Below are 16,030 nucleotides of genomic sequence, written 5' to 3' on the forward strand. Positions count from 1 at the left end.
AACGTGGAGCAACAAATGAAAGATGCTCATTTCTCCTGTTTCAATAGTATTTACTTATTAATTTCAAACATAACAACCTCATTGTTAAAGTAAAATCACCAGCAAGGAATAAATTAATAAATTAATAAAATCTTCCCCTTTGATAATGGATAATTTATCTTTTATACTGGGTTTTTGGTAAGATTGACATACTATTGAAAGCTACTAAGTATTAATATTTATGCTAATTCTGCGAAATCACATAAACCAATATCATCACTGTCAATTATAGTGTTACTCTTGGTACCATATGCTTACTCCAGCGTCAATAAAAACATCCATTTAATGAGTAAATATCAACAAATATTTACATTTGTGGATAATCGGTATCCAGGATACTTAAAACCAGAGCAACAACAGTTTCTGGTAGCGGAGGTTACATTTCCCTGGGGGTTCACATTTTTATCCTCGTCCGTCAATAAATGCCGTTGGGAAATTACTCAGCCCAAAACTGGAAAATAATCCAAAAGACAGCTAATCAAAATTTGAATATTACGTTTTTTTCAGATAGGAAGCTAGCTTGGCGATAGTCAAATATAATATTCATCTCTCAAACAGACAATTGAACACTTTTATAATAAACTGAACTGAGATAATTGCGGTAATAATAATTCCTTAGAAAGACAACAAAATTAATCCAAATGGTCAATCTTAATGGATCTGAGTCTGTGCAAAAATGTAAACCAAATGGCAACTAATAGTGGCAAACTTCTCTAGGTTGGTTAACCGTTACGAAAGGAATAACACTACCAGTTGTGCTGTAGCAAATGAAAGGCTGAAGCAGCAAAACTATTAGATTACTGCTCGGTAAATGTTGGTTTATGATCTGTCAGATGACCGTCTCTCAAGGATTTGATTTTCAGCACCAGAAGCCGAGGACAGCTCCATATTAGAAAGGGTATGCCGTTTCATCTTCCATTTAGAAGCGCGATCCTCTTGAAACATACAAGGTGGCAGTGGCAGTGATGTGTACAAAAAAATCCCTTTGGTCGTTGTCTATCGTATTATGTTTAACCAAGTCTGCATATTATTTATATGTTTTTGCACATGCTTGGCGACCAAGACCCCATCATTTTAAAATGACTGAAATACTGTCGTCATTTCTAAATCGATTGCAACACTTTGTAACAAAGGCGTTAAATGGTGGAATTTTCCAAAATACAGTCAGGAATCTTGGGTTCTTACATTTTCCGGATAACTCGAAATGCTATATTTGAAATCCTGCACATTTAAACTGCACGTACACCGCAAGAGTACTGTACCACGTTTTATTGCTTTCTTATTCAACTCACGTTTCACGATCTGTAACTTTTCATGAAGAATATATCACAATAATATTTCAGGAAAAGATTTCCAAAGGTTTGGACAGCATACGATGGTTTACTGCAATGGTCATATGCCTCACCAAGAGTACCTCAGGGACGCAGCTAAAACTTTTGAGTTAGCCTTTTATAAAACATGTTATTGATAAAGGCCACATGTCCGGATAGATTTTAATTGTACCTCTTCCACTGTATACATCACAGTAAAAATCATGTAATTGGTTATTGTTAGAAATGCGTATTCAATTCCCTCGTGTTAAACAAAAAGAAGATAAGCAGGCTTTATCAGTTAAAGTTGAACAGATATTAAACATAAATATATCAAAATGTTCAAAGAGTGAATAGTCACACATAAAATAAGCAAAATTGAAAACAAATCGAGATTAGTAATTCTAATTTTTTAGTTTGAGTCCAAAGATCTAGGTTTTACAGGGTTAGATCTTATGACTATCTGAAGTGTTCCTTTGGTCTGTGCTGAGATCACCAGTCTTCACTGAATTCAAAGTCAAAACTTACAAAAAGCATCAAACATCGTAATATTTGGGAATCTGAATAAAGCAATTGTAAAGTTTGATGGTTGCCTTTATTTATACAAATATAGTCAATGGACAACGCCTCAATCCGGTTGCTATGGAGTCCGCGGCTCTCCTGCGTGTGTAAAGTCCCCAGAGCGAGTGTTGGTGTAATGTTCCTGTTGGTCTCCATCGTTGCATGCACCGCACCGTTTGGCGGGTATCTCGGACTTTATATATAGACGAAAAATTACGAAAGTGGAAATCTGGAGTTAACTGACATACATTTCTGCTATAGGTGCGTCTCCTTTATAAACACAAATATATGATTTCCAGAAATAGGAAATCGGGTTTAATGTGATTTGCCATGCGCTGTGGCCGTCGCCACCCCCTCCCCTCTAATTTTTTTGAAACTATGCTATCTTCAAGTATTTTACACAACAGTTTTCTCGGCAGTCAGGCGATAGTTCATTACAAAAGCATGGAATGGAACACTGGATTCCTTGCAGCGTCTGTACAGTGGAGGGCTGAATCCGATTCTCCTCTCTCCGGGCCGGTCCGAGAGTCGAGACTCTGTCGTTTACTGTGGATGTCGGGAGGCAGACAGACTGCTGCCGCTGCCGCCGCCGCCGCCGCCGCCGTATTAGGGCCCGGGCTCACCGCCACACTCTTTGGCGAGGTGCCCTTCTCCGCCTCGGGGCTGCAGTGGTCGCGCTCGTACTCCTCCTGAGCCCTCTGCATTTTCCGCTTCTTCATTTTGCTTTTGTGAAAGTGGAAGGTGAACAGAGATACGGCAATTACGCCGAATATCAGCATCACCAACACGATAAGAACCACAGTCGCCGAGAAGGAGTGGATTAACTTTCCCACCTCGGTCACACAGGTACCATTGCTCGGAGAAAAGTTCCTGTTTCCAGTACAAGAGGACAAAGAAAGCGACAAATCCTTGTGTATCCTGGCACTCATTTGTTGGCCAGTAAAGTAGCCGTTCTCAACGCTGCTGGTCTGTCGAGCTTCCTCGGTCGGCGTTACAATACCAGTCGCGCCGAGTAAACCGCCGTGCCTGTAGGAGGGAAACAGAATTCCAATGTTCAAGTTTAAGATCCGGAAACAGCAAATAGGATATCTAAATGAAACATAAGGTCGCCGTCAAACAATCTGTTTGTTGAAAACACAATTAAGCTGCATACGAAAATAAGTTGAGAATAAGGTCGTCACTCAACGTTTGGCATCGCCATGCAAAATAAATGGGAACAGAGAACCTGGTTCACCAATGGTGGTGTAATGCGTCTCTGTGCGTCCGTCTAATGAATCCATAACGTTGTGCAGTGAAGCGATCGCTTGGGGTAACAAAAAAAGGCTAGCGACAAGAAAATCTTTCACATAGACCGAACAACCCTATTCCATTACCAGTCACTGAAGCCTTGCCTGTCTTCTTTGATTTACGCTACTCAGCTTCGCAGGTGCAGTTATGTTTTCAAACATTTGCCGATAATTGTCAAAATAATGTTAAACACTATTCCCAGCAAAGGCTAACAATGTTAAGGTGCACATTTCGAAGCTACTTCCACAATCTTAATACTGAGGAGTGACTATCGTTTGTAATTCAATCAGCAATCTTGATTTCCAAATCTGTTACATGGCCAGACTGCAACTACTTCATCACTTTTATCTCGGCGGTTTCAAAAGTCGGAACGTGCAATTGTAACAAAGACAAAGCTTTCGCAAAAATAAAATCGGTTTTCACAGGAGGACCAGTTGCGGGTCTTGGTATGGCAAAGTAAAGACTGACTGACTGGTTATTGGAAGGCAAAAGTCGGTGGCAGCACGAACAAAGGAGGCGGATTAAAATTGCCAGTCAATGCAATTTTGCGGAGCAGTGGGACATGCAAACATCAAAAATAAAACTATAGATTTATAAAGATATCTTAGAGAAAGGGTTTCTCAAAGAGTAAATAACACAAAGACCAAGATCTACTCAAAGTGAGTTCAATTGATCCTTGTAGTTTAAAATGAAACAGCTCCAGATGTTTCTCTTACCTTGGCTGGGTGGCGAGTCCTGCTGTTCCGGAAGCTGAGAGCTGAAGTAACGAAATAATAATAAGACAGATCGGTGAAACAATGTGAACTGCACAGCCCCAATAACCGGAAGTACGTATTTTCTTCGACAACCAAAAATATCACTGAGCTCATCCAGTTACTTGGTAATTCCAATTCATTTTGGATATTCGTTGCCTTTTGCGGGATTCTTTTGTTCAAATTTCAATACCTTATTAAGCACTGGGACTGGAGGGGTGGGTGAATATAAACAGAAAATATGCTGACAAATAACAAACGCTTACTCTCGAGGAACAGCTCCCATATTGTTCTTAACTACGGTAGACAAGGGTAACATTTAAATTTTTATTGATCCCATCCCATTTCTAGAGGTACATCTACATCGGCGCCCTTTGTCGAATCTACCAATAACATCATGCAATTCGTTTCACTTGCCCCGGCAAGGCGTCCCAACTGCTCTCAGTAAGACCAAATTGATCGAAGCCAATAAGAATTGCGTCTCTGTTGTTTGCCTAAAAAGGGATATAATTAGTTTTAATTGTTGAAGAGCTCAGTGTTTCATACGCATGTATGATTTTAAAATTGCATAGCTTTGCAATACAGGAATGCTGCTTGATTTTAATCATATATGGAATATCCAACATCAATTAGGATGCAGTAATGCTTTTGAAGGTGATTGAAACGGAGAATTAACATTACAGCCTCTTTTGAAACTAAGGCGCATGATTTTATCTGCTCCTACGTTCGGAGTGTTGCAGCTGTGCTTTCTTTCTAGGGGTATTCCAGTGAGATTGAAAACTGGTAATGTGCGTGTCTGGTGAGGACGTGCATATTAATCAGATGCTCTGAATACAGGTTACTTTTTCATTGTGAAAAATCTCTGGGTGCTGTGTCTTCATTTAACGGCAAGAATCAGATAAATCCCAGTTACACTATTTTCATTAAATTTCATTGTGCTTTCAGACTAATCTCTCTGCTCTCTTGGAGAAGCTCAAAGTTATGGAAGCATGCAGCTAAGGATTGGATCTGATCCAAAACGTTTGCTGCAGCTCCCAAACGTGTGAAAGAGTAGATTAAAAATATCTAGTCGAAAAATGAATAAAGTTATATTATCAATTATGACCAATATAAATGAATATTGCTATTAGTGAAATAAAATCTAAGAGTACATCTTAAAGTGTTTTTAACATTGATGAACAAAGTGGTATATCTTTCTATGCCTAATGAATTGCTCGAGACAACTTCATCTGGATAGGATTTCTTCAACTTAAAATTCACTGGAGTTACATCTTCACTGGGAGTTTTTTTTTTATTCTTGTTACTACCAGAGTGATTTGGTTGATTGTCTTGTAATTAATTCGTTGGATCAGAATTCTACAACGTTTGTAGTATATGTAAAATATGTTGTGCATGAGATGTGTCTTGATAAGAAAATATGCTTCTTGTATCAGGATTACTAAAAGTTTTTGAAGAGGTCATTTATCAACCTTGCAAAAGAACCATTCTTCCAGTAGGCACAACATTTTTGGCCATAGCCTCTTCCATCAGTACTGGAATCAAAATCAAGGAATTATAACAATGTCCTTGCACATCTAGGAAACAGATTACAACAACAAAATATTTGAACTGCTTAATTACTATTGCCAAGTTGACCAAAAGCTACTTTGGTCAAAAGGTGTTATATCTGAATGCACACAGTATATGGAATAAAGTAACTGATCTTGTAGCGCAGTTAGAGATTGGCTGGTGGGACGTGGGCATCACTGATGTGGCTGAAAGAAGATCACAGATGAGAGCTTAACATCCAAGGATACACCTTGTATCAGAAGGATAGGCAGGTTGAAGCTAGGGTGGCTCTGTTGGTGAAAAAATGAAATCAAATCCTTAGAAAGAGGTGACATTGGATCAGAAGATATAGGATCATTGTGGATAGAGTTCAGAAACTGCAAGGGTAAAAAGACCCTGATGGGGGTTATATACAGGCCCCTGAACTGGAGCCAGGATATGGGATATAACTTTCAATGGGAAATAGAAAACACATTGTAATAAGAGCAATATTATGACAGACATGGGAGATTTCAATATGCAGGCAGTTTGGGAAAATCAGGTTGGTGCTAAGAGAGGGAAGAGAGGGAATTTGTAGAATGACAACAAGATGGTTTTTTAGAGCAGCTTGTGGTTGAACTCACTAGTTGAATTCTGGATTGGGTGTTGATTTGATTAGGGAGCTTTAGGTTAAGAAACCGTTGAAAAGCAGTGATCATAATACGATATAATTCACTCTGTTGTTTGAGAGGGACAAGATAAAACTAAACATAGAACATAGAAACATAAAAAACCTATAGCACAATACAGGCCCTTCAGCCCACAAAGCTGTGCCGAACATGTCCTTACCTTAGACAACAGGAATTCTGCAGGTGCTGGAAATTCAAGCAACACACATCAAAGTTGCTGGTGAACGCAGCAGGCCAGGCAGCATCTGTAGGAAGAGGTGCAGTCGACGTTTCAGGCCGAGACCCTTCATCAGGACTAACTGAAGGAAGAGTGAGTAAGGGATTTGAAAGTTGGAGGGGGAGGGGGAGATCCAAAATGATAGGAGAAGACAGGAGGGGGAGGGATAGAGCCAAGAGCTGGACAGGTGATAGGCAAAAGGGGATACGAGAGGATCATGGGACAGGAGGTCCGGGAAGAAAGACAGGTGGGGAGGTGCCCAGAGGATGGGCAAGAGGTATATTCAGAGGGACAGAGGGAGAAAAAGGAGAGTGAGAGAAAGAATGTGTGCATAAAAATAAGTAACAGATGGGGTACGAGGGGGAGGTGGGGCGTTAGCGGAAGTTAGAGAAGTCGATGTTCATGCCATCAGGTTGGAGGCTACCCAGACGGAATATAAGGTGTTGTACCTCCAACCTGAGTGTGGCTTCATCTCTACAGTAGAGGAGGCCGTGGATAGACATGTCAGAATGGGAATGGGATGTGGAATTAAAATGTGTGGCCACTGGGAGATCCTGCTTTCTCTGGCGGACAGAGCGTAGATGTTCAGCAAAGCGGTCTCCCAGTCTGCGTCGGGTCTCGCCAATATATAAAAGGCCACATCAGGAGCACCAGACGCAGTATATCACCCCAGTCGACTCACAGGTGAAGTGTTGCCTCACCTGGAAGGACTGTTTGGGGCCCTGAATGGTGGTAAGGGAGGAAGTGTAAGGGCATGTGTAGCACTTGTTCCGCTTACATGGATAAGTGCCAGGAGGGAGATCAGTGGGGAGGGATGGGGGGGACGAATGGATAAGGGAGTTGTGTAGGGAGCGATCCCTGCGGAATGCAGGAGGGGGGGAGGGAAAGATGTGCTTAGTGGTGGGATCCCGTTGGAGGTGGTGGAAGTTACGGAGAATAATATGTTGGACCTGGAGGCTGGTGGGGTGGTAGGTGAGGACCAGGGGAACCCTATTCCTAGTGGGGTGGCGGGAGGATGGAGTGAGAGCAGATGTACGTGAAATGGGGGAGATGTGTTTAAGAGCAGAGTTGATAGTGGAGGAAGGGAAGCCCCTTTCTTTAAAAAAGGAAGACATCTCCCTCGTCCTAGAATGAAAAGCCTCATCCTGAGAGCAGATGCGGCGGAGACGGAGGAATTGCGAGAAGGGGATGGCGTTTTTGCAAGAGACAGGGTGAGAAGAGGAATAGTCCAGATAGCTGTGAGAGTCAGTAGGCTTATAGTAGACATCAGTGGATAAGCTGTCTCCAGGGACAGAGACAGAAAGATCTAGAAAGGGGAGGGAGGTGTCGGAAATGGACCAGGTAAACTTGAGGGCAGGGTGAAAGTTGGAGGCAAAGTTAATAAAGTCAACGAGTTCTGCATGCGTGCAGGAAGCAGCGCCAATGCAGTCATCAACGTAGTGAAGGAAAAGTGGGGGACAGATACCAGAATAGGCACGGAACATAGATTGTTCCACAAACCCAACAAAAAGGCAGGCATAGCTAGGACCCATATGGGTGCCCATAGCTACACCTTTAGTTTGGAGGAAGTGGGAGGAGCCAAAGGAGAAATTATTAAGAGTAAGGACTAATTCCGCTAGACGGAGCAGAGTGGTGGTAGAGGGGAACTGATTAGGTCTGGAATCCAAAAAGAAGCGTAGAGCTTTGAGACCATCCTGATGGGGGATGGAAGTATATAAGGACTGGACATCCATGGTGAAAATAAAGCGGTGGGAGCCAGGGAACTTAAAATCATCAAAAAGTTTAAGAGCGTGAGAAGTGTCACGAACATAGGTAGGAAGGGATTGAATAAGGGGTGATAAAACCGTGTCGAGGTATGCAGAAACAAGTTCGGTGGGGCAGGAGCAAGCTGATTTCGGTGGGGCAGGAGCAAGCTGAGAACTTACCTTAGAACTACCTAGGCTTACCCATAGCCCTCTATTCTTCTAAGCTCCATGTACCTATCTAAAAGTCTCTTAAAAGACCCTATCATTTCTGCCTCCACCACCACCGCCTGCAGCCCATTCCATGCACTCAGCACTCTCTGCATAAAAAACTTACCCCTGACACCTCCTCTGTACCTACTTCCAAACACCTTAAAACTCTGCCCTCTTGTGCTAGCCATTTCAGCCCTGGGAAAAAGCCTCTGACTATCCACACAATCAATGCCTCTCATTATCTTGTATACCTCTATCAGGTCACCTCTCATCCTCCGTCGCTCCAAGGAGAAAAGGCCGAGTTCACTCAACCTATTCTCATAAGGCATGCTCCCCAATCCAGGCAACATCCCTGTAAATCTCGTCTGCACCCTTTCTATGGTTTCCACGTCCTTCCTGTAGTGAGGTGACCAGAATTGAGCGTGGTACTCCAAGTGGGGTCTGACTACGGTCCTATATAGCTGCAACATTACCTCTTGGCCCTTAAACTCAATCCCACGATTGATGAAGGCCAATGCACCATATGCTTTCTTAACCACAGAGTCAACCTGTGTAGATATAACAATATTACAGTGGAGTAAAGGGAATTAGAGAGGCACAAGAGAAGGGCTGGCCAAAGTTAAATAGAAGGGGACACTAGCAGGGATGATAGCAGAACAGCAATGCCTGGAGTTTCTGGAGGCAATTTAGAAGGTGCAGGATAGATACATCCCAAAGATGAAGTATTCTATAGGGAGGATGAGGCAACTGTGTGTGGCAGGGGAAGACAAAGGCAGCATAAAAGCAAAAGAGTGGGCATATAATATAGTGAAAACTAGTGGGAAGTTAGAGGATTTAGAACTTTTAAAAGGCAACAGAATGCAATGCAAAAAATCCATAAAGAGAGAAAAGATGAAATATGAAGGTAAGCTAACCAAAAATATCAAAAAGGATATCAAAAGTTTTTCAAACACCTAAAGAAGAAAAGAGAGATGAGAGTAGATATTGAATCACTGGAAAATAACGCTAGAGAGATTGTAATGGGGGACAAAGTATTATGCTTCAGTCTTCACTGTGGAAGACATCAACACTGTGCCACAAATGTGAAACTGTCAGGGGGCAGAAGTCAGTGTCATTGCTATGACTAAGAAGAAGATGCATGGGAAGCCGAAAGGTCTGAAGGTAGATAAGTCACCTGGAGCTGATGGACTATACCCCAGGGTTCTGAATGAGGTTTCTGAAGAGACTGTGGAGGCATTAGTAATGATCTTTCCAGATTCACTAGATCCTGGAATGGTTCTGGAGGACTGGAAAATTGTAAATGTCACTCCCCTCTTTAGGAAGGGTTGGGGGGGGGGAGGCAAAAGGAAGGAAATTATAGGCCAGTTAGCCTGACTTCAGTGGTTGGGAAGATGTTGGATTCCATTATTAAGGATGAAGTTTTGGGGTACTTAGAAATGCATGATAAAGTAAGCAAAAGCAGACTGGGAGACCGCTTTGCTGAACACCTACGCTCTGTCCGCCCAAGAAAGCAGGATCTCCCAGTGGCCACACATTTCATTCCACATTCCATTCCCATTCTGACATGTCTATCCATGGTCTCCTCTACTGTAAAGATGAAGCCACACTCAGGTTGGAGGAACAACTCCTTATATTCCGTCTGGGTAGCCTCCAACCTGATGGCATGAACATCGACTTCTCTAACTTCCGCTAATGCCCCACCTCCCCCTCGTATCCCATCTGTTATTTATTTTTATACACACATTCTTTCTCTCACTCTCCTTTTTCTCCCTCTGTCCCTCTGACTATACCCTTTGCCCATCCTCTGGTTCCCTCCCCACTGTCTTTCTCCCCGGACCTCCTGTCCCATGATCCTCTCATATCCCTTTTGCCAGTCACCTGTCCAGCTCTTGGTTCCGTCCCTCCCCCTCCTGTCTTCTCCTATCATTTTGGATCTCCCCCTTCCCCTCCCACTTTCAAATCTCTTACTAGCTCTTCCTTCAGTTAGTCCTGACGAAGGGTCTCAGCCTGAAACGTCGACTGTACCTCTTCCTAGAGATGCTGCCTGGCCTGCTGCGTTCACCAGCAACTTTGATGTGTGTTGCTTGAATTTCCAGCATCTGCAGAATTCCTGTTGTTTAAGCAAAAGTAAGTATGATTTCCTTAAGAGGAAATCTTGCTTGACAAATATGTTGGAATTCTTTGAGGAAATAACAGGCACGATAAATAAAGGAGTCAGAGGATGTTGCTTACATGGATTTTCAAAAGGCCTTTGACAAGGTACCGCATACGAGGCAGCATAACAAGATAAGACCCCATGGTATTACATGAAAGATACTGACATGTATTGAAGATTGGCAGGAAGCAAAGAGTCGGAATAAAGACAGCCTATTCTGGTTGTTTGCTGGTGACCAGTGGTGTTCTTCTGGGGCCAATAAGTTGGATGAAGGTATTGATGGCTTTGTGGCCATGTTTGCATATGTTACTAAGATAAGTGGAGGGGCAGGTAGAGTTGAGGAAGCAGGAAGTCCACAGAAAGACTTGGACAGATTGGGAGAATGGACAAAGAAGTGGCAGATGGAATATAATGTAGGGAGGTGTATGGTCACACACTTTGATAAAAGGAATAAAGGCATGGACTATTTTCTAAATGGAGAAAATTCAAAAATCAGAGATGCAAAGGAAATTCAGTGTCCTTGTGCAGGATTCCCTGAAAGTTAACTTGCGGTTTGAGTTGGTAGTAAGGAAGGCAAATGAGAGGACTAGAATGTAAGAGCAAGGATGTGAGCTGAGGCTTTATAAAGCATTGGTCAGACTGCACTTTAAATATTGTGAGCAGTTTTGGGCCCCTTATCTAAGAAAGATGTGCTTGCATTGTTAAGTGTCCAGAGGGGGTTAACGAGAATGATTCCAGGAATGAAAGAGCGTATGAAGAACATTTGTTGGTTTTGGGACTGTACTCGCTGGAAGTTAGAAGAATGATGAGTGTGGAATTCTTTGAAATGGATCGAATATTGAAAGGCCTAGAGTGGACGGGGAGCACATATTTCCTATAGTGTGTGAGTGTAGGACAGGAGAGCACAGCCGCAGAATAGAGTGGCGTCCATTTAGAACAGAGCTGAGAAGGGATTTCTTTACCCAGAGGGTGGTGAATCTTTGGAATTCATTGCCAGGATGGCTGTGGAAGCAAAGTCAATGAGTATATTTACAGCAGAGATTGATAGGTTCTTGGTTAGTCAGGGCATCAAAGGTTATGGGTAGAAGGCAAGAGAATGAGGTTGAGAGGGAAAATAAATCAGCCATGATAGAATGGTGGAGCAGACAAAGGGCTGAGTGGCCTAATTCTGCTCTTATTCCTTATGGTCTAAAAGCATGGTCAAACATTAAAGCAGAAAGAGGATGAAGAGTCTGTGAGACTTAGGGAGGTAAATCTGGAGCTGAAGAGCTTGGCAATTGTTTTAATAAGGTTACAAAGGTGTTAGTGGTGGCATGTGTGAATTCAGGGATGCTGAAGACACCAGAATTGATGCAGCAGAGACAGTGCAGAATGCTAAAGCGCTGAAAGAAGTTAGAGTTATAGAGGGATAGGACTATGTGGAGATTTGGAAATATTGAAATTAAAGCTTGACAATAACTGGGAGCCATTGTAGGGCCATGAGAATAGGGTGTAAGATGAAAGCGTACAAGTTAGTTGTGGGCAACAGAGACTTGGAAGGAATTAGGTTTATAAAGAGAATGCTGAGGGAAGCAGCCAGGAGTGTAATGAAACACTCTGAAAGTTAGAAGAATGCATTGTTTCCTCAGCAAGTTAGCTGAGGCAGGAAGAGAGCCTTGGGATATTAGGGAGCTAAACGAAAGCCATCAGAGAGCTAGCCCAGGTCAAATATGATTAATGGAAGTAAACAGTTTGCTTTAATTTCAGTAAGCTTCCAAGGACAGAGCTAGACTGCAGTTGAACAACAAATGTGGTAAGGTTAAACATCAATGGCTTTGGTCTTCCCAAGATAAGTCGGATGAAATTAAACAATCTACCAATGGAGGGAACAAGAAAAGTGATATTGAAAATGACAAGTGCTTTCAGGTAGAATTGGAAAGTGCTAGCGTACTGCTGAAAAATGGGAGCAAGGATAGAGCTCACTGTGGTGATTCTGTAGCTGCATGTAAATAAATAAGAATGAAACAACTGAGCATAGTTGCATCCAGCTGCATATTGTGCCATGATATTAGTTTTGAATGGTGTGGCCAACCATGCCAGCAGGTCTTGACAGTTCAAAAAGATCTCAAGAGACATGTTCCTTTTGTCACAGTCCTGGTTTTGATACCATGTCAGGAATTAAATCCTGGTTGGAGAGATTCAACATGTTAGACTATCATTAGTTTGAGAGGTAATTACATATTCAAACAATCTTATAAGGAAAGGCAGGTTACATAAGAGTGGTTATTACCAAGGGCAGAAGGTCGTGTGTTTCTGAGGGGAAGGGTGATGACTGCAGGTTTAAAAGAGATACAGTTCCTATGGAGGCGAAGCTAACAGCCAATATGGGGTTACAACACAAAACGTCTGCCTGTAGTTCAGTGAGATTAGGATCTATGGAGCAGGAAGTGTGTTTTTTGATGAGTTCACAGAAGGAAAGGTAAGATAGAGGGTGGAGAGATATCCAAGTTCAGGTCAAAAGAGGTTAGAATTTGAGCCTTGTGATGTAGGGGAAGCAGACAGTCTTAGTCGTTGAGACAAAAATGAATCTACCACATAGGTATCTCACTATCAGTAAGGATGGAGGAGATGGGATTGAGGGCTTTATAAAGGTTCTTTGTACAGTGCATGAAGAAGTCAAATGTAATCTTTCAATTCTAGACTACTTGTGTGTTATAACCATTCAGTTTTGTGACTTGGAATAAATGGCACAAGACAACATCTGTACAAAAAGAATAGCCTGAGTGAGGGGGGGCAATGGTATTAATGGGGGTGGGGTATTAAAGGGGAATGCAGGACCTGGTTGAGTAAATTAGCTGGTGGAGAAATATTGTGATAAATGGGGGATGAAGATTCAGTATACACGGCTTTGAAAATGCAGATACCTGTGTATGGGAGAGAGCTCCAGGGATGGACACAGGAAAAAGGAAGGTCGGAAATTCAGTTGAGAGTGTTACAATGAAGTGGTTAAGAGGTGGACAATTGCTCTTGAGAAGATAGGAGTAATGAGATGGCATTATGAAGAATGTTCGATGGAAAGAGTGGTAACAGGAGTCAATACAATTAACTCCACTTCAGAAGAAGTGGAATTAGGTACATTGACTTGAAATTGAAGTCACTAAATTATTTGGTGCTAAAGCTGAAGGAAGATTATTTTTTTACTTTAGGGATAGGTAATCAAGAAAAAAAGTGGCCGAAGATTAGAGGGTTAAACTAAGGTCTAATTTGCAGACATCTATCATTACTGCAACAGTCTGGGAAGGGAAAGAAGAGCAAGGAACAGTTGAGTGGAGGATCTTCCTGTGGGGATATGGTGTTACCACTTGCACCTCAGGTTGCTGGTAACATAGGTTTATCATTGTCACATGAAAACTTGCTTACACGCCATCCAAGCAGATCACACCAAATGTAAGTACTTTGAGGCAGTAGAAAGAAGCAGAATACAGAATAGTAGTTACAGGGAAAGTGGAGGTAAACAAACAAAGGCCACAACAAGGTAAATTGGGAGATCAGGAGTTCATCGTTGGTATATGAGAGATCCATTCCAGAGTTTGATAACAGTTGGATAGAAGCTCTCCTTGAATCTGGTGGTGTGTGCCTTTCATCAAGGCCAAGATATTTCTGCAGTAACCATATGGGTGATAACAGCCAGACAGTAATGTTGCTGCCTAATAATATCCTGTCTTGCATGGATTATCTACTAAGCTAATTATATACTTAACTGTAGCAAACCTTGAGATCTAGCATGACAAGTGTAGGTTACAGATTAGTTAATGAGGACACGCATTCATGTATCTAAGGGTAAAAGTTCATTATAGCCAGGATAAAAACTGATTAGTAATTGCTACTGAAGTTTGTATCTCCACTCTTTATGACAGGCGTGGGATGTGTCCACGTTTAAGAGGATGGTGGCAAGATTTTCACAATGATAGTTTTGATCACAATTGAAGAATTGTAAGACAATGTAAGAATTTTATGGTAATCTAGTGGGGTTCAAACATGCTGTAGCCGTGTACTCAGGAAATAGATACCTGCCATCCAAGCCTCTGCTCTGCACTTGAAGGCCAGCAATGTGGATGGGTGAACCAGAGATGTTGGGTTGTCCCAGATCAGTGAGGCCTGGGTTTGGATGTCCATGCAAGCAGGCGGCAAGAGGAGGCACTACAGCCCGTGGCCACTTACGGTGGTGTTCGAGCATAGAGTTCAGGGTCCTGTCATCAGCTAGTCTGAGCGTCGATACCGAAGGTTGAAGGTTGATTGGAGGTCTTGGAGTTGAAGCCTGTTGGCTGAAGCCTGGAGACTGGAGGTCCTGGAGATGGAGGACTGTCCATGTGTGTGGGTGGGTGGGAGAGAGGAAGGAAAGGGGGCTTGTTTTGCTGATTTGTTGTTTGTTGTGTTGTGCATTGTTCTGCTGAAGATTGTGGGCAAGTTGTGTCTGCACCGATATGTGTGCTGATACTTGCAGGCTGCTCCCAGCACATCCTTAGGTTTTTCTGGTTGTTAATGAAAATGACACATTTGATTAACACAAGAGATTCTACAGATGCTGGTAATTTGGAGCAATACACAAAATGCTAGAGGAACTCAGCAGTCAGGTAGCATCTATGGAAATGAATAAACAGTTGACATTTTGGGCCAAGACGTTGGGGAAGAGAAGGAATACATGGTTTGGGGGGAGGGTGGTGATAGGTAGAAACCATGAAGTGCCAGAGAAGAAGGAATCTGATAAGAGAGGAGTGTAGACCATGTGGAGGAGGAAAAAGAGGAGGGACAACAGGGGAACATGATAGGCAGGTAAGGAAAAGAGGTAAGAGACTAAGGTGGGGAAATGAAGAAGAGCGAAGGTGAAGGGGAAAAGTTACTGGATGTTGGAGAAATTGATGTTCATGCCATCAAGTTGGCAGCTGACCAGGCAGAATATGAGATATTGTTGCTCCAAACTTGGAGTAGCCTCATCACGGCTGTAGAGGAGGCCAGAGGCCATGGACCAACGTTTCAGAATGGGAATGGGAATTGCAATTAAAATGGTTGGCCTCTGAGAAATCCTGCTTTTTGTGGATGGAGCGAAGGTGTTTGACAAAGTGGTCCCCCGTCGGGCCTCAGCAGTGTAGAGGAGGCCACATTGGGAGCACTGCATACAGTAGATGACCCCAACAGGTCTACAGGTGAAGCGTTGCCAGACTGTGGTCCTGAATGGAGGCGAGGGAAGAGGTACATGAGCAGGTGTAGCACTTCTTCCACTTGCAGGGATGTGCCAGGTGGGAATTAGTGGGGAGGGTCAATGGATAAGGGAATCACAGGGGGAGCAATCCCTGTGGAAAACATGGAGTGAGTGGGAGGTAAAGTTGTGTTTGGTGGTAGGGTCCCAATGAAAGTTTTGGAGATGCCTTCTTCTCCAATCTTTTGCATTTTCCACCCATCACCTCTCAGCTTCTTATTTCATCCATCCTTCCTGCTGACCTGGCTTCACCTGTCACCCGCCACCTTCTAGTGCTTCCTTCCTCCCACCCTCTCCCCTTC

The 16,030-nt window shown here is 42.8% G+C and overlaps 1 protein-coding gene across 1 annotated transcript; it reads right to left on the reverse strand.

Moving 5' to 3' along the window:
• Window positions 1-1,810: 1,810 nt before the first annotated feature.
• LOC140200733 (uncharacterized protein C11orf87 homolog) lies at window positions 1,811-2,888 on the reverse strand. The gene has a single exon (XM_072264317.1). It carries the CDS (start codon window positions 2,837-2,839, stop codon window positions 2,345-2,347), a length of 495 nt encoding a protein of 164 aa, XP_072120418.1. The 5' UTR covers window positions 2,840-2,888; the 3' UTR covers window positions 1,811-2,344.
• Window positions 2,889-16,030: the final 13,142 nt, after the last annotated feature.

The sequence above is a fragment of the Mobula birostris genome, chromosome 7, assembly GCF_030028105.1.
Source record: "Mobula birostris isolate sMobBir1 chromosome 7, sMobBir1.hap1, whole genome shotgun sequence".
In the NCBI taxonomy this organism is placed as follows: domain Eukaryota; kingdom Metazoa; phylum Chordata; class Chondrichthyes; order Myliobatiformes; family Myliobatidae; genus Mobula; species Mobula birostris.

What these genes read in the sequence shown, in the direction of transcription:
- LOC140200733 (XM_072264317.1), bottom strand. Translation starts at nt 2,839, where the DNA reads ATGAGTGCCAGGATACACAAGGATTTGTCGCTTTCTTTGTCCTCTTGT.